The 21,980-nt window shown below is 32.3% G+C and overlaps 2 protein-coding genes across 2 annotated transcripts in view; one reads left to right on the forward strand and one right to left on the reverse strand.

Moving 5' to 3' along the window:
- Uck (Uridine-cytidine kinase) overlaps nt 1-21,980 on the forward strand; it is a 332,661-nt gene that overhangs the window by 230,913 nt on the left and 79,768 nt on the right. The window lies entirely within an intron of this gene.
- Nucleotides 1-21,980, reverse strand: part of LOC148302354 (innexin shaking-B-like) — a 66,758-nt gene that overhangs the window by 30,576 nt on the left and 14,202 nt on the right. Inside the window, exon 2 of the mRNA XM_088271771.1 lies at nt 1,030-2,114. Coding sequence (XP_088127897.1) covers nt 1,030-1,404 — 375 coding nt within the window. The 5' untranslated portion in view covers nt 1,405-2,114. The remainder of the gene's footprint in view (nt 1-1,029; nt 2,115-21,980) is intronic.

Below are 21,980 nucleotides of genomic sequence, written 5' to 3' on the forward strand. Positions count from 1 at the left end.
GAACACCCAAGATGGGTGAAAAGCCATTAAAAAGAAGAAGAATGAAGACAGGGTGAATAGTGAATAGTCATGCGCACCAGTTTTAGGTCATAACGCTTAAATTAATATGTATATGTTGTATCAATTTGATGCAGTGCCCTATACACCATTAGGTGTGGAAAAGGGTCATTAGTTAGTTAGTTAATCTATTTATTTTATTTAACCCACATTTCGCAACGGCAGTATCAACGCGGTATTTCCGTATCTAAAGTTAGACACGGCATATTAGTGGCTAACCGATCTTATTATTTTCTAAGCGGCCAGTGTAGCCCACACAATCGATGTGTCACGCATCAAGCACGTGGAACGGAAAACGTTAGTTTTTTTTGGTATCCATGCAGTGTTGGTCAAAGAGAAAACAGAATGAAACATATCGCTCACTCTTTTCAAGAAATCATCAATCAAAAAACTTGATTTTTCAGGAGATCGTTTTTAAAGTTTAAAAATATAAAACAATGTATTAAAAATAAGTATCAAGCCACTTATTGAACTTTTTACTGTGCAACAGATTTTTTTAAGTATAACCTGAATGTTTTTCCTCCATTTGAAAAATATTAAGAATATTTAAAAAATAATTAAAAATACTCTTTTTCAAAATGCAAAAAAAACACATTCTTCCCTATAGCGGATAAATATTAAGTTAAAAATATGCCTCTTTTACTGGGAAATAGTACATTTTCTGGGCATTCCGAAAAAATACACAACTGAAAATTTATGATTTTTGATAAATGACGTTGTTGAAAGGAGTGAGCGATATGTTATTTTTCGCATTATATTAATTTTAATAATTTATCCATATTAAATAAACTTTGTGTAAACTAGTGTACCTCTAAAATTTCTCGATTTGACAGGTGTACTTTGAACAGAAAAAGTTCGCGGAACACTGCCATAGACAATACCAAAAGATAGGTAGATAGAGGCAACACGGATCCTGCGTCATATGTATTCGTGAAAACATTAATAAGAGCAATAAGATGGGAATAAACTTACTTGGAAGAACAAACAGAAGCAAACCCACTGATAGTATTTGTATATCTTCTTGTCACTAACGTCCTCCTTTCCCTGCTTGTCCCGGCTGTTCCCGATCCCGGGGTACGGGACCTCCACGCCCACCTTCTTGTTGAAGAAGCTCTTGAGCGTGTACGTGGAGTGGATCCAGCAGTACGTGTTCAGCACGTCCTCCGGGATGTCCTTGGTGTGGATGCAGTCTATGGGGTTGCCGACGTACTGCCTCGTGGTGACGATGAGACTGGCCGATATGAGGAACACCACGGTCAAGGAATAGTGCAGTCTGAAGACGATGGAGTCGCTGTGGAAGTAGTTTACTCTTATCAGGTTCTTGAGCCCTCGGAATATCTCCAACATCTTTTGACGGAACTCGAAAGATGTCTGAACCACTTATAGTATTTTGAATATAGAACTATCTTTCCAACATCTTGTAACCGAACTCGAAAGATGTCTGAACCACTTATAGTATTTTGAATATAGAACTATCTTTCCAACATCTTGTTACCGAACTCGAAAGATGTCTGAACCACTTATAGTATTTTAAATCCAAAATCTTTCCCTTCACAGGTCTTCGACATCTTTTGGCTGAACTCGAAAGATGTCAACCACTTAAAGTATTTTGAATATAGAACTATCTTTCCAACATCTTGTAATCGAACTCGAAAGATGTCTTTACCACTTGAAATATGTTTATTGAATTCAGAACTGTCTTTCTCTTCACAGATCTTCAACTTCTTTTAATTGAACTCGAAAGATGTAGAAGAACCACTTAAAGTATTTTTAATACATACTCTTTCTTTTCACTGATCACTATTCTTTTATTTAGTCCAGTTTATTTTGTTATTTGACCTAGCTGTATCTACCTAGAGTATATTTTTTTCAATTTTTGTTTTACTACCTTAAGTAATTTTTTAAAAACTAATGTTTTACTTTAAATTTTCTTCTTTCCTTTGTATTTTTCTTCTTCATTTTCGACATTTTTCTAAATTTTAATGCACAGGAAACACAATTATTATATATCACATGTTTTTATTGTTAAATCGTTCACTTTTCGCTTAGTCGGCTTTCTGTTAAAAAATGTTATAAAACTTTGTAAAAAGCAACAAACAGTTAAGAATATTTTAAAGTATTCAAATTTTTATCCACAAAATTGGGTTTGACCTCATAGGAGTTATTTATACAGGCGATTTAACATAGATGAAGAAGACTATGGACGTTTGGTTATTAACAGGACTTGTCATGGGCTGGTTAAAACCTCTCCGTGCGTACCGCCCCAACTGTGGGACCATAAAATTGTATAAGATCACTTTTGAGTTTATTCATATACGACTAGTTTCGAGAACTACATATATTCTTGTCAACAGGTGAAAATTCATTAAAAATATATTATTATTTTATTTTGAAAATATTTTTCTAAACAACTTTTGGGTCAATTTTGCGATGATATTGGTAACGACGAAAGCCGATTAGCAGTCAAATATAATAAAATAAAAAATCTATGTTTAAAGTTGTTTTGTTACATAAAATGAAGTTCCACCAAGAAATGTCATTCGAAGACTTAAATCAGTTTTAGTAAATAAAACTTTGATATTGCTTGTAAAATACTGTATTTTTAAAAGCATTACTTCAAATGTTAGGTTTCTTCGTTAATATATTTTTTTAAATGTGTTAAAAGTCAGTTCGATGGCTATGCAACCCTGACGGATCCAAACCAGATATGCCGGATGCGACAAATTTGACCTGGCAATCTGACCCCAAAGGAAAGTAAACTTTTGACTCGACTCTTTGTAGAAAACATTTTATTGCGGTAGAATCCCAGAAATCCGAACAAGATTTTGAAGAAAAACATTTAAAGGAAAACTTTTTAAAAAACACGCTAAGATTGAAGAACACATTTATTATTACGTATAATCTATTTTTTATAATTAAAATGTAACTTTGTTTAAAAATAACTATAAATATTTTATTATAACTTAATTAGAATGTCTACCGGTTTCGAAGCTAACTGCTTGTTTATCAAGACTGATAAAGAAGCAATTATCTTCGAAACCGGTAGACATTATAATTAAGTTATAATAAAAAAAAATTGTGATTTTTTAAAACAAAGTAACATTTTAATTATAAAATTGAAAATCACAAAGTTAGCGATTCAAATATAGATTTTAATTGAATAGAAGAATCAATTAGCTTCGAAACCGGTAAACATTATAATCAGTTATAATGAAATGTTTATAGTAATTTTTAGAACAATGTTACATTTTAATTATAAATGGAAAATCACAAAGTTAGCGCTTCAAATATAAATTATTGTGGAATAGAAGATTCAGTTAGCTTCATGACCGGTAGACATTACAATTAAGTTATGATAAAATATTTGTAGTAATTTTTAAAACAAAGTTACATTTTAATTATAAAATGGAAGATCACAAACTTAGCGCTTCAAATATAAATTATAATCTATTTTTATTCAAAAATGATTAAAAAGTCAAAAAAATATAGTCATTAATTTATTCTGCAGTCACTTTGTGGTAAAATCTTTCCATTTTTAATTAATGTTTTACTTAGTAGATTTTAAGAAATAGTGGTTTTTACTAAGTCAAACATTAATTAAAATATACAGTACCTACTTTCCTCGTATTGCTACTAAATTACTGTAATATTATAATGAAACGTAAAAAGTTTACAAAGAATGTTGAATATTAGGCGGCATAGGGCGGCGCGTACAACGTAACTATTATAGTATAAAGTACTATGTATGTACTGTTTTACAAAGTTCTCGGGTAATCCGAACTCTTTCAAATCCGAACAGGCCACACTCACTGGGTATTATCACTCGGGAGGAATATCTAATTTAACACACTCAACCTATAGAGGATTGTGTAAGGCTCGTTTTGTGTTTATAACAGCCGATAAAATCAATATTTTCATTCATCATTTTCTTTTGCAGAATTCGCCTTCGTAAAAATGTTGTTTTCGTAAGTTGGTAACGAACGACGTCACAGAAACGAATCCACACTACTATTATTACAGCTCTATAAAGCAGATACATAAAGGGATAACACACCCGATGCCGTAAAATTTGATGACGTATAGCGGTGTCCGTTTTTTGTTTTATTAAAATATCTAATGTTCAAACATTCATATCTCCCTTACTTCTCTACAGATTTTAATAAGAATGTTACCGATAGATAGTCTTGTGATTTTTCATATTAATTTATAAGACGATAATAAAACATCATGAAAATGATCCATTAGATTTGATTTCCGGGGTTCTACTGTATATAATATCACAGAGAATCACCCCTGAGTTAGTATTTTATAAAAATGATGGTTTATAAACTGTCCAAAATCATTATTTTTATTATAGAGTCAAGATCGAGCTGGATTTCATAATGGTTTTTTTTATTACTATAGGTAAAATAGGTAAAATAATTTTGAAGAATTGTATTAATGAGCGATAAGATTAAATTGTTGATTTTTATTTTAGATGTGTGCCACCCTCTCGAATGTTCTGATATCCACAGAAGAAATGCAGGGGTGAGTGATATTTTAATTATTACATATATACCTGGGCATGCGCTGCTGTGGATGAATCTGGTTAAATTGTAAAGAGAGAAAATACAAATCACACATTTCAAATATTCTTAAATTTATAATCCATGTAAAACCATGTAAATTAAAAAAAAATATATGAAATTACGATGGAATAAAAAACCTTGTAAATGCTAAGTGACAAATGTCAAGTAACACGCTGTCTGCCATGATAAATGTAAGAATTTTGTGTGTTGCTGTAACGTTAACAGATGGCGCTCACGTTGCGGTCGAAGAAGCTATTTAAAAAACACGTTTTTATCTATCATAGGTAAATGAAACACCTGTCACAGGTATGTAAGATACACGCGTGTATTCGCAACATTGTATCAAAATTTCAAAGGAATCCGTAGATAATTTAAATATATTTCAGATTTTAAATAAACATTTATTTGGATAAAAAATACCTGTAGAAAAAATATCATTAAAAATGCATTGTCTGTTACAAAGTATCTACGAGTATGTATGTTTAATGCTGAGATTTTTCCTAATATAAATGCTTAAATTGCTGGAGGTTTTTATGCAAAAATGGTCCATTTCAAATTTAGTGGATATTGGAAGCGAAAACAACAGGTTTTTACCAAAAACGTATTTCTATTTTTCGCTAAAAAATTGTTAAATTAGTTTATTCGTGAATAAACTAATCATGAAGTGTGAAATCAAGTTGAGAATATTTAAAAAAGGTCTTAAATTTTAATTAAGGTGTATTAGAATTGCAAACAGATTTGGTTCTCAGGACTATTTTAATCGTTTAATATTTACCCACCAAATTCTCCCTCAGGCAATATTGCCTACCAAGGTTCTTTCATAGCCGAAAGGGGCGAGCCCCCATTCGGGCTAAACTCAGTTTGGGAGCCTATGCTATACACAATATCAAAATACAGAGTCAAAACTGATCCAGCGCTTATATGCGTAAAACATTATAAAGGAGCAATAAGATGGGAATAAACTTTCTTGGAAGAAAAAACAGAAGCAAACCCACTGATAGTATTTGTAGACAGAGCAGCCTTATCAACAATTGCTTCAAATTTTGATCACCTGTGCCCAGTTAAGCAGGCTCACATTTCGCATTAAACATCATATGTTATATGTGTTTTCGAGTTATATTAATATTAATAATTTATCTTTATTAAATAAACTTTGTTTTTATCTTGGTGTATCTCTAAAATTTCTTGATTTGGCAGGTGTACCTTGAACAGAAAAAGTTTGCGGAACACTGCCATAGACAATACCAAAAGATAGGTAGGTAGAGGCAACACGGATCCTGTTTCATATAACCATGTCTCACATGTTCTAATCACTGGAGCATGTTCACCATAAGTTTCTACCAGCAACCGATGAGCTTCAACTGCTTTTTTCTTTTGATGAAATAAGAAAAGCAACGAATGCCGCAAATGCGATTTACTTGGAACGAAACTCGACATATTCACTTCGGTAAACAACTATGACACTATTATTTTGGCAGAATGTAACTTGTGTATTTTTGAAGGTTAATGTCCATAGAAAAATATGTCAAAGATGCCAAATCATAGAAATGTATACATATCTCTAGCGACATCTATGAGTAAAACAGGCAAACTTCAACTAACACCCCTGGTATATTCGTGAAAACATTAATAGGAGCAATAAGATGGGAATAAACTTACTTGGAAGAACAAACAGAAGCAAACCCACTGATAGTATTTGTATATCTTCTTGTCACTAACGTCCTCCTTTCCCTGCTTGTCCCGGCTGTTCCCGATCCCGGGGTACGGGACCTCCACGCCCACCTTCTTGTTGAAGAAGCTCTTAAGCGTGTACGTGGAGTGGATCCAGCAGTACGTGTTCAGCACGTCCTCTGGGATGTCCTTGGTGTGGATGCAGTCTATGGGGTTGCCGACGTACTGTCTCGTGGTGACGATGAGGCTGAAGGCTATCAAGATGATGACTGTGATGGAGTAGTGCAGTCTGAAGACGGGCGAGTCGATGTGGACGTAGCTGACTTTGATCAAGTTCTTCAAGCCACGGAATACGTCCAACATCTTAAGGCGACAGTCGGGATGTCTGCGTCTGGTGGTGGCCGACCAGGGCCCAACATAGCGACCCTGCCACCAAAATCACCCGAAACGAAGCCAAGACTTCAGAGCTCAAAACGAATCCCGAAAAAACTAGTAAATTCCCATCGCCTAACACTCAAAACATCACAGCTTATAAAGAACGAAGCAAAAACTCCACAGCTCAAAACGAATCCCAAGATATTGATCAAGTTTCCATAACACTTAAAACATCAGCGAGATATCAAAATCGCATATACCAAAAAACTTCGAATCAAATTTCACCATTTTTAAACTCGACTCACCATCTAAGCTATATCGAGTAATTTTCTAGCTTTATTTTTTTTTAATTGATCGTTATTGTTTAATATCAGTCTTCATATAATGTGTTTTTATAGGCACCGAGGTCAATTTTTGTACAGATAGATCGAATGAGCAAAGACGCATGTCACTAATAAAAAACACCTCCTAAATTCGTAGTACTCTTGTTCTTTATCAAAGGCACTGGTTGTTGCAAAGACACATCACTTTTTGTAATCTGACCACTTCTAGTTTCACTGTTGACTTTGTTCTTGAACTTTTGTTTTCCACCATCTTTCATTTTTTTTAAACTCTTTCACATGGCTTGGATTGCACCAGCATTATAATTTACGTATCGTCGAAAAGCATTAAGCCTATTAATTTCTTCTTTTTGTGTATTTTTGGAATGTTTATTGTTTTATCCATCTTGTATTTATGAATTAATCCGGATTTGAGATTTATCTAAGTTGCAAAACTTTTTATTTTATATCACCAATTTCGTTTTATTTCGTTTTCCTGTATAAGCGTAAATAAAATAATTAGAATCAAATACTTCATAATTTTTTATTTAAGTTTATTTAACACGTTATTTTTACTCATTAGATTACTCTCTTATACCATGAAAAAAACATGTGAGTTTGTTAATGCTGCTACAACCATTTTATCTTTAGTTTTTTAAAACCGTTTTATTTTTTAGGTTATAATTAATATTTGAAGCACTTATGTGATTTCCCATTTTATAACTTAAAAAATTACTTTGTCATAAAACTACATACCTTATTTTACCTTAATTATAACGTTGGCCGGTTTCGATGCCAACTGCTTGTTCCTAAATATTAATTAGTCTTGTGGAAGAAGTTATTTGCTTCGAAACCGGTTGACCGTATAATTAAGTTACAATAAGATACAAAGTCAAAATAACTTTGTTATAAAATCATTATATATTAAATCTGAATGAAATAACTTTGTTTCTATGAAATTTTATTATAACTTAAATATTAATCTTACCGGATTCGAAGTCAGCAGCCTCTTCCTCAATACTTAATTATTAGTCTTGTGGAAGAATTAATTAAGTAATGATAAGACGTGAAAATAACATTCTTACAAAATCATTTTATAATAAATCTAAATAAAATAGTATTTTAATAATATTTACTTATATTATATCTTATTACAACTTAATTATAACTCGCTTTATATTATTATAATTCATTATAATTATATTATTTTTTAACATCTCGTCAAAGATGCAGAAGAATATGGAAGTCTGGGCATTTACGGGGCTGACGACCGTCATAGGCTGGTTTAAGTGATCACTTTACACACGTGTAACATTCACCAATTCTACCATTATTGACAACCACACTACTCAAATTCTTGGAAGTTCTATATATATGAACCAATTTAGAAACCTTGTTCTTGAATCACTAGAACTTCACTAGAGACATATATTAGTGAGATGTAAAGAAGCTTTTTACAAAGCAGAAACTCTTATATTTGTATGTGAGGTCCGAATCCTGGATTATAATCACACACATGAGAAACGCCAGAAAACACCATTTTAATTTTTATTATTATGCTTGTAATTTGACCAGATAATTTATTTACAACATTTTGAGTGTGTCCAGATTTTGTGAACAAGTATTTGGACACACTCAAAAGGTTGTAAATTATAGCTAACCGCTTCTTTATCTGGACTGATTAATAATCAGTCTTGATAAAGAAGCGGTTTGCTTCGAAACCGGTAGCTATTATAATTAAGTTATAATAAAATATGTATAGTGATTTTAAAACAAAGTTATATTTTAATTTTAATCTCAAAGATGTTCAAAGTGCAGAAGAGAATGGTAGATAAATGGAAAGCAAATACAAAAAAGTATAAAAGACCTTTAATAGAGAAAAGCGTTCGCATTGTTTATATTTTTTCGCAGCAAACCTTTGTAAAATACGACAACGCCTCAAATTAAACGTGCGTTCTACTAAAATAATATTTGTTTCGGGTAGGCACTAAAAACTGCCAAACGAAAATACGTATGTGGGCTCTCTACTGTTCTGTCTAATACTAGAATTTCCTTCCTTTACTATTTGATCAGACTCAGCCACAGCAATGCGAGACCTGCACATCTAATATTATACATGAATAACAACAAAATCAACTTGTATGCTTTGATGATTTACTTAACTAGTTCAAAACAGGAGCCTGGGTGAGGACCTATCCAACATCGGGTCCGTATTGGTCCATAAGAAGGTGGTATCATATATCGCTCACTCCTTTCAAGAACGTCATAAATCAAAAAACTTGATTATTCAGGAGATCGTTTTTAAAGTTTAAAAATAGAATACAATGTATTAAAAATAAATATCAAGCCACTTACTTATTAAACTCTTTACTGTGCAACAGATCTTTTTAGGTAAAACCTGAATGTTTTATCTCCATTTGAAAAATATGTAGTTATTTTTAAAAAATAATTAAACAATACCTTTTCTTCAAAATGCAAAAACAACACTTTCTGCCCTGTAGCGGGTAAATATTAAGTTAAAAATATGCCGTTTTTACTGGGATATAGTACATTTTCTGGGTGATTTTAGTGATTTTAAAACAAAGTTAAATTTTAATTTTAATCTCAAAGATGTTCTAAGTGCAGAAGAGAATGGTAGATAAATGGAAAGCAAATACAAAAAAGTTTAAAAGACCTTTGATAGAAAAAAGCGTTCACATTGTTTATATTTTTACGCAGGAAACCTTTGTAAAATACGACAACGCCTCAAATTAAACGTGCGTTCTACTAAAATAATATTTGTTTCAGGTAGGTACTAAAAACTGCCAAACGAAAATACGTATGTGGGCTCTACTGTTCTGTCTAATACTAGAATTTCCTTCCTTTAATATTTGATCAGACTTAGCCATAGCAATGCGAGACCATGAATAAAAATAAAAATAAAATCAACTTGAATAAAAATAAAAATAAAATCAATAAAAATAAAACATGAATAAAAATAAAATCAACTTGTATGCTTTGATGATTTACTTAACTAGTTCAAAACAGGAGCCTGGGTGAGGACCTATCCAACATCGGGTCCGTGTTAGTCCATAAGAAGGTGGTATCATATATCGCTCACTCCTTTCAAGAACGTCATAAATCAAAAAACTTGATTATTCAGGAGATCGTTTTTAAAGTTTAAAAATAGAATACAATGTATTAAAAATAAATATCAAGCCACTTACTTATTAAACTCTTTACTGTGCAACAGATCTTTTTAGGTAAAACCTGAATGTTTTATCTCCATTTGAAAAATATGTAGTTAATTTAAAAAAAAAAAAATTAAACAATACCTTTTCTTCAAAATGCAAAAATAACACTTTCTGCCCTGTAGCGGGTAAATATTAAGTTAAAAATATGCCGCTTTTACTGGGATATAGTTCATATCCCAGTAAAAACATTTTCTGGGTGATTTTAGTGATTTTAAAACAAAGTTAAATTTTGATTTTAATCTCAAAGATGTTCAAAGTGCAGAAGAGAATGGTAGATAAATGGAAAGCAAATACAAAAAAGTATAAAAGACCTTTAATAGAGAAAAGCGTTCGCATTGTTTATATATTTTCGCAGCAAACCTTTGTAAAGTACGACAACGCCTCAAATTAAACGTGCGTTCTACTAAAATAATATTTGTTTCAGGTAGGTACTAAAAACTGCCAAACGAAAATACGTAGGAAGGCTGGTGTTCCGTCTAAAGTTAGAACTGTTTAGAGCGGCCTGCCCGAGTCGGTTCAAGTCTAAAATAACGCGTGTTGGGATATTGTACTGTTTCAGAATTTTTATTGTTGAATTGCCAATTCTACCGTGTTGCTAATCACCGATGTCTGCCAATTTTTCTCCTCGGTATAATTAATCCTTGATGTTTTTAATTGTGACTCCGACCGGCCGATGTTATTTTATCTTTCGGTAAATGTGTACCCGATTTATTGAGGAACTTCGACTGAAAATGATAAATTATTTTGTATTCAAGCTTTATTTTTAAATCAAACACAATTTTTTTGAGTCTACTAAGTTGTATTTTATTAAAAAACAGATAAAAATGTAAGTTGTGACAATTGTTAGCCTAGTTAATGCATTTTCAAACGAATGTTTGAAAATGTCATACCAAGACGAAATGTTCGGTAAATGTATTTAAAAACTAACTAACTAAACTAACTAACCATCACGCCGCTTCCCCGCAGGGGTAGGCAGAGAGAATAGAGCGCCACACAACTCTGTCCTTGCAAACATTCTTCGCCTCTTCCACGTCCATGCATCTCCTCATACATACCCGCCGATTGTTACGACTCCTAACCTGACCACTTTCAAGTATTTGGCATACCTGATCGTGCTATGTTTTTCTCGGTCTTCATTCGCCTCATAAATTTGTTTTACCGTTCTTTCCTCACTCATTCGTTCTATCTCATCTCAACACACCTTTCTTAATTTTATCGATAATGCTTATCTCAGCTTTGCATTCCTTTCTTATTTCACTATTCGCACATCTATCATACATCGTTTTGTCGCACATTCTTCTGGGAGATCGCATTTCTTTTGGTGAAAACACGTAATATTTCTTTTGGCACATTTTCAAACGAATGTTTGAAAATGTCATACCTAGTCGAAACAATTGTCACAATATTAATTTTTATGCTTTTTTTTAATAAAATGCAGCTTAGTTGATTCAAAAATCTGTGTTTGATTGAAAAATTAATACATAAATTAAAATGGAGTTCTACAAATTAAACGCCAAGTCAATAAATAATTATTTTGTATTTTAAAAGCATTGTTAACTTTGTGGTACGGTAATATAAAAGTCTCCTTATCATTCATCGTACAGTTTGTGTAATACCAATTTAAATTAAAGTAGTATTACACAAAGTTATCGATGATTTTATTTATTAAAAATAAAAACAGATCTAAGTTTCTTTAAAACGTATAACTCATATGTACTATATTTGCTAACTTTTTTCCTTTTCATCTTTTTGATTTTTTGTTTTCTGATAACATTAAATACTTGTAGTTTATATTAGCACTTTAAATTAATTTTTATTTCTGAAATCTATTGAATTCTTGCCAGTGCCTTTTATAATAACGTAAAATAAAATGTATACACACACACAGGCCATGCCTTTGTGGGATTTTTTTTTTTGTATTAAAATTATATATTTTTGTACTTGTAATTATAATATATTGGGAAATGCAAATGAATTTAAAATAAAGAAAAAAATTATAAGAAGAGTGATAAATTATTAATCAAGTAAAAATAAAATATTATGAGAACATATCGCTCACTCCTTTCAACATCGTCATATATCAAAAAACTTGATTTTCAGGAGATCGTTTTTAAAGTTTCAAAATATAATAACATGTATTAAAAATAAATATCAAGCCACTTATTGAACTTTTTACTGTGCAACACATCTTTTTAGGTAAAACCTGAATGTTTTTTCTCCATTTGAAAAATATTTAGTATATTTAAAAAAATAATTAAACAATACGTTTTCTTGAAAATGCAAAAACAACACTTTCTGCCCTGCAGCGGGTAAATATTAAGTTAAAAATTTGCCGCTTTTGCTGGGATATAGTAGAAACCGGTAGACATAAAAATCTCGATGAGTGATTATTTACCAATATTACTAATATTTATGTGAAAATTTAATTTATTTTGAAAGCGGTCAGGTTAGGAGTCGTAACAATCGGCGGGCATGTATGAGGAGATGCATGAACGTGGAAGAGGCGAAGAATGTTTGCAAGGACAGAGTGGTGTGGCGCTCTATTCTCTCTGCCTACCCCTGCGGGGAAGCGGCGTGATGGTTAGTTAGTTAGTTAGTTACTAACATTTATGTACAAAAATAATGGAAAATATAGCTTGCACTGGATATGCGGTACAGTTCCTATGGCCGGCGCAGCAAGTCGGATGGAGATCTCGGTTGGGAGTATTAATAGACGGAATTGCGTGTGTTTTCACATAGTTCCTGGCAATATACAACATGGGCAGTCCATTAAACGGGCGCCTGCTGTAAACACTGCAGCGTGCACGAATCCACCCATTCCGCGGTCGCCCGATGTCAAACCACCGCGATGAATATACACATATATTATACAATAAAGATATTCATATTTTATTTATTGTTTCGGCATTAACTTTGTGGTAAGACATAGATACTAATCACTCATTTCACTCCCATAAATTAAAATTATTACACCTTGTTCCATATAAAGGCCAAATTATGAATTATCTTGAAAATTTAGAAATACAAAAAAACCTGAATTCTAATAATAATTTATTAAATAATATATTGTTTCAAAATTCTTCGCCATTGCTTTCAATTTTTCCTTTGTTTTCAAACTCCGTTCCTTGACTAACCCCTTCCCCTTACTTTCCCCCTATCCTTATTTATAGAACAATTTTATATTTTATATTTTAGTTATTATACAGACCTGAATGATGGAAGTTTAGCTTCTGAAACATGTAGTCTATAATTAAACTCAAGTGGTAAAAAACGAAGTGTTTTCTTTAATTATTGAAAGATATTCATCGTGGTGGTTTGCATCAGGTGTCAGACTACCACGATAATTATTTATGTACAGTAAAGATATTCATCGTGGTGGTTTGCATCGGGTGTCAGACTACCACGATGATTATTTATGTACAATAAAGATATTCATCGTGGTAGTTTGCATCGGGTGTCAGACTACCACGATGAATATCTTTATTGTATACAGATATTCATCGTGGTGGTTTGCATCGGGTGTCAGACCATCGCGATGAATATCTGTATACAATAAAGATATTCATCGTTGTGGTTTGCATCGGGTGTCAAACCACCGCGATGATTATTTATATACAACAACAATTTTAGCATTTTTCATTTCATCATTTCCTTACATCGTATTTGAACACCGTTTTCAAACACCGTGTACGGTATTTAAATGTAAAATGATATTCTTCTTCACCCATGTTGAGATTTTAAAATGAAAAAAATATGGAAACAATTTTTTTTAAACTTCAATTTTAGTATTCTAAATATTATTAATAAATATTTTAAGAATTTACTTTGTGGTCAGTAATTTATATTTTTGTTTTTTTTTTACAAAGATGTTAGTATTATTAGCATAAAACCACATGATGAAGGTCTAGTGATTCAAGAACAAGGTTTCTAAATTGGTTCATATATATAGAACTTCCAAGAATTTGAGTAGTGTGGTTGTCAATAATGGGTAGAATTGGTGAATGTTACACGTGTGTAAAGTGATCACTTAAACCAGCCTATGACGGTCGTCAGCCCCGTAAATGCCCAGACATCCATATTCTTCTTCATCTTTGATGAGATGTAAAAAAATAATATAAAACCATATGAACGTTACAGTAGTATTACTAAAAATAAATAATAATAAATAATAAAACCATTTTTCGCACCCCAATGGTGCATAGGGCACTGTGTCATATAAACGCAGTGTTATCTTGATCGTTTACACGTGAAGGAAAGGTGATCAGCCCTCCGCTTCAGGTACCAGTCCATGGTAATATTGAATAAATATAACAGTGAAAAAATCACTGATATTTATTTAACCCCCCTTGGGAATCGAACCCGGGACCTCCAGAACGGTACCCGAGCGTGCTGACCATTACACTACGGAGGCTGACTAAAAAATGTTAAAAACATAATTATTGACAATATTTATGTTTACTTGGATTTCCCCATATTTCGAAAAATCTATTGTGACACGTGTTTCATGCATTCATTTTTAAACACCGTATGTGATGCGGAATGCATCGAAACACGTGTTGCAACAGATTAAAAGAAACAGTCGTATTTACCAAGTAAAACTTAAATTAGTAATGGATATATATTATCACAAAGTGACTCATAATTTTATTTTACTTTTATTTTTATCCATTATAAGATCCGTTAAGGGCGTACCCTCAAATATACAAAATCAGTACACGACGTACATGTATGTACGGTGGTATGGACATGTGGAGCGAATGAATAACGAGAGAATGACTAAGAAAATATAATAGATTTATATTATCCACTGACACTTCGTGATGGAATTGCATTTTTAATTTATTATTAGATTAAAACCAATATTTTTAGCTTTTCCACTTTTTTATTTGACCAGCGACTGGGTTTCGTCGTTACCGACATCATCAGACCAGTCTGATGATGTCGGTAACGACGAAACCCGGTCGCTGGTCAAATAAAAAAGTGGAAAAGCTAAAAATATTGGTTTTAATCTAATAATAAATTAAGAAAATATATGTGGCGAATGTGAGAGGGAAAACAGAACGTGGACGACCGAAAAAGACTTGGCACGATCAGATCAATCAGAACCTAAAATCTGGCGGTGTCAAAAGTCTGCGTAATCGGAGGGCATGTATGACTAGATGTATGGATGTGAAGGGGGCGAGGAGTGTATGTCAGGACAGAAGAGTGTGGCGTTCCATCCTCTCTGCCTACCCCTGCGGGGAAACGGCGCGATGGTAGTAGTAGTAGTAGTAGTATTAGTAGTACGCGACGGGCTTCGCGAGAAGCCACTTTTTTAAATGTATATTTTAACTCTTTTATCCTTAATATAGTTATTTCGATGAAACAACTTATTTTTTCAACACAAAAACGGTGTTTTAAGCGAATAATTCACTGACGTTAAATGTAATCCAGGTTTTACGAAAATTACTTTGCGGGCTATCAATTATCCCGCCTTATGGCGTTTGTCCACTACACGGGATTTCACCGTCCGGCAGTCCGGTTTTGAAAAATGAAAACGACTACGACAGTTTGGCGTGATCGAATTTACGTGCAACGTGTTCACGCACCGATCAAGAGCTCCGATCCGAAGAAAGATGGACAAAAGCACAAGCCAATCCAAGCCAATCATCGTTTTATCACGCTAACTTGTGTGCTGGACGGTAAAATACACGGAATTCTAGGTAGTGGACTAGCGCCCTTAGAGCGCTTGTGCACTACATGGAATTTTACTGAACGGATGATTGGTTTGTGATTTTGCCCGTCTTTCTTCGGATCGGTGCGTGATCACGGTGCGCGTAAATTCGATCACGCTAAACTGTCGTAGTCGCTTTTATTTTTAAAAACTGGACTGCCGGACGGTAAAATTCCGTGTAGTGCACAAGCGCCCTTAATCTTCTTCCATAGTTCGTGCTCTTCTACTACCGAGATCACCGTGCAAAGGCAAACATAAAAAAAAACGATTTCCTGTTTTTTTTGCAATCGCAGATATCGCTCACTCCTTTCAAGAACGTCATAAATCAAAAATCGTCAATTTTCAGTTTTGCATGTTTTCGGAATGCCCTGAAAATGTACTATATCCCAGCAAAAGCGGCATATTTTTAACTTAATAATTACCCGCTACAGGGCAGAATGTGCTGTTTCTGCATTTTGAAGAAAAAGGTATTGTTTAATAATTTTTTTAAATATACTTAATATTTTTCAAATGGAAAAAAAAACCTTTAGATTTTACTTAAGAAGGTCTGTTGCACAGTAAAGAGTTCAATAAGTGGCTTGATATTTATTTTTAATACATTTTATTAAATTTTTAAACTTTAAAAACGTTCTCCTGAAATAACAAGTTTTTTTATGACGTTCTTGAAAGGAGTGAACGATATGATACACAGGTGATCGACGATTTGTACGATTTTTTTAATGACGATCGAAGGCTGAAACTATTAAAAGCTTACATCTCCAAGGTTTAATTATGTGGAGGGTGGCATACGCCATAATTGGATCAAGTCATATTAAAAGCGGTTGCGAATCGATCGTTTAAGGTAATCTGAGGATTATTATCGGCCAGCAATTAAGTTTGCACGTGAATAAATTCTTTTATTTTAATTCAATAAACTCGATGCGCGATTTTTCCTCGTATATTACAAGTACAGGGTGGCGCAAAATTAATCGCTGTATCGAAACATTTTAATTTAATTTTTGCAAATGGTACGTTCGTCATATTTGACATTTGTAAACTAGACAGCTGCAGTTTACAAACAAATTGATAAAACGGGCACAAGAGTGTATATACAAATATAGTTTTGTTATCAAGAGTTTTGTCCGCCTCCGTAGTGTAATGGTCAGCACGCTCGGCTACCGTTCTGGAGGTCCCAGGTTCGATTCCCAGGGGGGTGTCAAATAAATATAAGTGATTTTTTCACTGTAATATTTATTAAAAAATATTACCTTGGACTGGTACCTGAAGCGGAGGGCTGATCACCTTTCCTTCATGTGTAAACGATCAAAATAACATTGCGTTCATATGAAGCAGTGCCCTATGCACCATTGGGGTGCGAATAAGAAGAACGTTGTTTTAATAATTAAATACAATTTAGTAGACTATAAAAATCAGTGTTTGATTTTAATATTTAATATAAACATTAAAATGGAGTTCTACAAATTAAACGCCAAATTTATACGGCTGTCCAAACTTAAAACGATCAAAATAACACTGCGTTCATATGAAGCAGTGCCCTATGCACCATTGGGGTGCGGATAAGGGTTTATATTATTTTATTGTTTATTATCAAGGGTTGATACACAAAATAAAGTTGAATTTAAATTAAGTATGATTACGGTGGAACGTTAGGACATGCCCTGCCGATTTTTTAGGGCTCGAAGTTCGGGAAATGTCTGTCTCTCTGTATGACGCTCAGATTTCTCCCGATCTAAATATCCGTTTGAAGTAGTTTAAAGATCCTAAATAAATCACAAAGTGAAATGACGTTTGAGCCAAAACAGACCTGCGATCGCTTGATCTTTACAAACAACACTTATATCTCTTTTCCGGAGATGAAAACCATAGCCTCGCAAAGCCATAGAGAGAGGAGATGAGGAATGACATGTTGACGAATCGATTCTGTGTAAAAGATTGTAAAAATAATAGGGATTGGTTTTGTTCATAATAAAATTTATTTATTTATTTATTTATTTATTTATTTATTTATTTATTTATTCAAACTTCATGTACAGAAAATAAAAAGTACATTGGCGGGCTTATTGCTAAAAAGCAATATCTTCCAACCGACCAAAGACGGGCTAGTGAAATTGATCAAAACGTTTGATACCATATATAGCCGTTTGCAATCAGAGGGTATATAGTACTTGAACATTTCAAAAACATAAATTACAAATTGACATTTAAAAAAAACATAAATTACATATTAATATACCAATTACCAATTAACAAAAGACGATAATAAGGAGGGCAAAGGAAGAAAGGAGTTTAGGGAAGGAGGTAGAGGGAGGAGGTTTGATCGACAGTTAGGATTCTAATGACAAATAGTAATGTCTCAGACGTTTTTAAAAGTTAATACATATTGTTGTCTGATGTAATAGATTTTATCAAAAAACTAAAAAACAAAAAGATGAAAATGCAAAAATAAAATAAAATAACAAAAAAGTATTCTAGGATTCTAATGATAAATAGGTAGAATCAGGTAGCAAGTTTAAGGAAGAGAGTCGTTTATCTAGGTTTTAGGTTATTTCTTCTAGTACGCAACCATGGTGCACGATTTACACACAACGAAGGTTTGATGGTCCCAAGAATTAACAACAATTATGGGAGTAGAACACTATAATATATTTTTAATTAATGTTTTACTTAGTAAATACCACTATTTCTTAAAATCTACTGTGACGCGTGTTTCGGCGCATTCCGCATCATTTTCAAACACCGTATGTGACGCTAATTCTAAATTTTAGAGTTGGGTCCTTGGGACGTTGAAGGTTGAAGAGGGGGTAGTAGCTGTTTCTTATTTTTATTTATTAATTTAATTTTTATTTTTATTTTTTATCAGTGGGAACAAAGACATAAAACAGTAATTAAAAATGGATTGATTTTACCACAAAGTGACTGCCGAATCAATTAATGAAATCACTGTAATATATTTTGTTTTTGATTTTTAAATCAAACACAGATTTTTGCGTCTATAAAGTTGTATTTTATTTTTTTTTAAAAACACAAAAAAAATTAAAATTGTGACAATTGTTTTGCCTAGTTATGGCATTTTCAAACGAATGTGAAGATTAAAAAAGGTATGAAGGTAAAAATTTAAAATGTTTAATTTCTTATTAGTTATTTCTTCTGGTACAGAACCATGATACACAATTTACCCACAACGAAGGGTTGATGGTCCCAAGAATTAAGAACAATTATGGGAGTAGAACACTGTAATATATTTTTAATTAATTTTTTACTTGGTAAATACCACTATTTCTTAAAATCTACTGTGACGCGTGTTTCGGCGCATTCCGCATCATTTTCAAACACCGTATGTGACGCTAATTCTAAATTTTAGAGTTGGGTCCTTGGGACGTTGAAGGTTGAAGAGGGGGTAGTAGCTGTTTCTTATTTTTATTTATTAATTTTATTTTTATTTTTATTTCTTATCAGTGGGAACAAAGACATAAAACAGTAATTAAAAATGGATTGATTTTACCACAAAGTGACTGCCGAATCAATTAATGAAATCACTGTAATATATTTTGTTTTTGATTTTGAAATCAAACACAGATTTTTGCATCTATTAAGTTGTATTTTATTTTTAAAAAACACATCAAAATTAATATTGTAACAATTGTTTTGCTTAGTAATGGCATTTTCAAACGAATGTGAAGATTAAAAAAGGTATGAAGGTAAAAATTTAAAATGTTTAATTTCTTATTAGTTATTTCTTCTGGTACAGAACCATGATACACAATTTACCCACAACGAAGGGTTGATGGTCCCAAGAATTAAGAACAATTATGGGAGTAGAACACTGTAATATATTTTATGTTATTGATTTTAAATCACACACAGATTTTTGAAAATATAATAAAATGTGTTATAAATAAATATCAAGCCGCTTATTAAACTTTTTACTGTGCAACAGAACTTTTTAGGCAAAACCTGAATGTTTTTTCTCCGTTTGAAAAATATTTAGTATATTTAAAAAAATATTAAATAATACCTTTTCTTCATAATGCAAAACAACACTTTCTGCCCTGTAGCGGGTAAATATTGAGTTAAAAATATGCCGCTTTTTCTGAGATATGGTACATTTTCTGGACATACCAAAAACATGCACAACTGAAAATTGACGATTTTTGATTTATGAGGTTCTTGAAAGAAGTGAGCGATATCTGCGATATAGTATATTGACTTGTTAAATGCATCTTGCATTGATATTTATTTTCTTACCAAGCAAAAGTGACTTAAATGGCCCTCCTGAACATTTTACGTTTTGTTAGTTGGTCACTTTCTCCTGTACGCCTACGACATTTTTTTAAAATTTATTTATTTTATTTATTTCATAAATACATAGATACATTCATAGATACATATTTATTTCATATATACATTTACTATATGTATTACGGCTCTTTAGGCATGGCCTGTGTTGAGCCGAATACTAACATGTTAATACAATTTTTATATTTTAATGCATATATGTGTTGTTGAATGAGGCGTTAGGGGTAGGATGGGTACAAGGATGTAAATCGGGCTAACAAGTGTAGTGAACAGAGCTTAGACAAGAGAAAGGGGGGAAGAAAGGAAGCCGTAGAAAGACGAGACGAACTCAAGTGATTAAATAGTGTAAGGACTGCCTTGTGGAGGGAAATGTAACACCGAGAATCCTCACTCAATCTGCTATTTCAGCATATTATATTATATTTTACCCGTATTCAGAATTACCGTTAATATTCGACCTTGTAAATATTAAAAAAATAATAATAATGAACTTCTAAATAAAAATTTCTTTACAACATTTTGAGCGTGTCCAAATACTTATTCACAAAATCTAGATTATCTCCAATCATAGAGTTATTTTCATTTTTTTTCTTCTTTTTTTATGTCTTTAGTGAAGTTCTAATGTTTCAAGAACAACGATTCGAAATTGGTTCATATATCGCTCACTCCTTTCAACAACGTCGTTTATCAAAAATCGTCAACTCAATTGTGCATGTTTTTAGAATGCCCAGAAAATGTACTATATCCCAGCAAAAGCGGCATATTTTTAACTTAACATTTACCCGCTACAGGGCAGAATGTGCTATTTTTGCATTTTGAAGAAAAGGTATTGTTTAATTATTTTTTAAACACACTAAATATTTTTCAAGTGGAGAAAAAACATTCAGGTTTTACCTAAAAAGATCTGTTGCACAGTAAAAAGTTTTGTAATTGCTTTGATATTTATTTTTAATACATTTTATTATATTTTTAAACTTTAAAATGATCTCCTGCAAATCAAGTTTATTGTTTAATTATTTTTTTTAAATATACTTATTATTTTTCAAATGGAGAAAAAACCTTTAGATTTTACTTAAAAAGGTCTGATGCACAGTAAAAACTTCAATAAGTGGCTTGATCTATTTTTTATATTTTAACATTTTATTAAATTTTTAAATTTTAAATCTCCTGAAAAATCAAGTTCTTTGATATATGACGTTGTTTAAAGGAGTGAGCGATATATTGAACTTCCAAGAATTGAGTATTGTGTTTGTCAATAATGGGTAGAATGTTACACGTGTGCAAAGTGATCTCTTAAACCAGCCTATGACAGTCGTTAGCCCCGTAAATGACCAGACTTCCATATTTTTCTTCATCTTTGATAAGATGTCAAAAAATAATATAAAATTTCTTTAATTGTTCAAAAAGACATGAACATTTTAGAAAATTCATAAATACATGTTTTAATACTGTTAAAACATTAATTATCAATAATCCAAAATTCATCACCATTATTGTCTAGGCTCCCATTAAACCGAGTCCCATCCGTAAAGATTTTTACCTAATATTTTAATTTTCCTTCTAAGTCGTAATCAATTTAGAAATACATAAAAACTAAAATTGTTAGAAAATTACGTCAATTCAAATTCAAACTCTTATCCGCACCCGACGGTGCATAAGGCACAGCATCACATAAACGCAGTGTTATCTTGATCGTTAACACACAACGGAAACGCCCTCCGCTTCAGGCACCAGTCCAGGATAATAT

This window comes from Brachycentrus maculatus, unplaced genomic scaffold (genome assembly GCF_059751285.1).
Source record: "Brachycentrus maculatus isolate JH-2025_06_01 unplaced genomic scaffold, ASM5975128v1 h1tg000459l, whole genome shotgun sequence".
Lineage (NCBI taxonomy): Eukaryota > Metazoa > Arthropoda > Insecta > Trichoptera > Brachycentridae > Brachycentrus > Brachycentrus maculatus.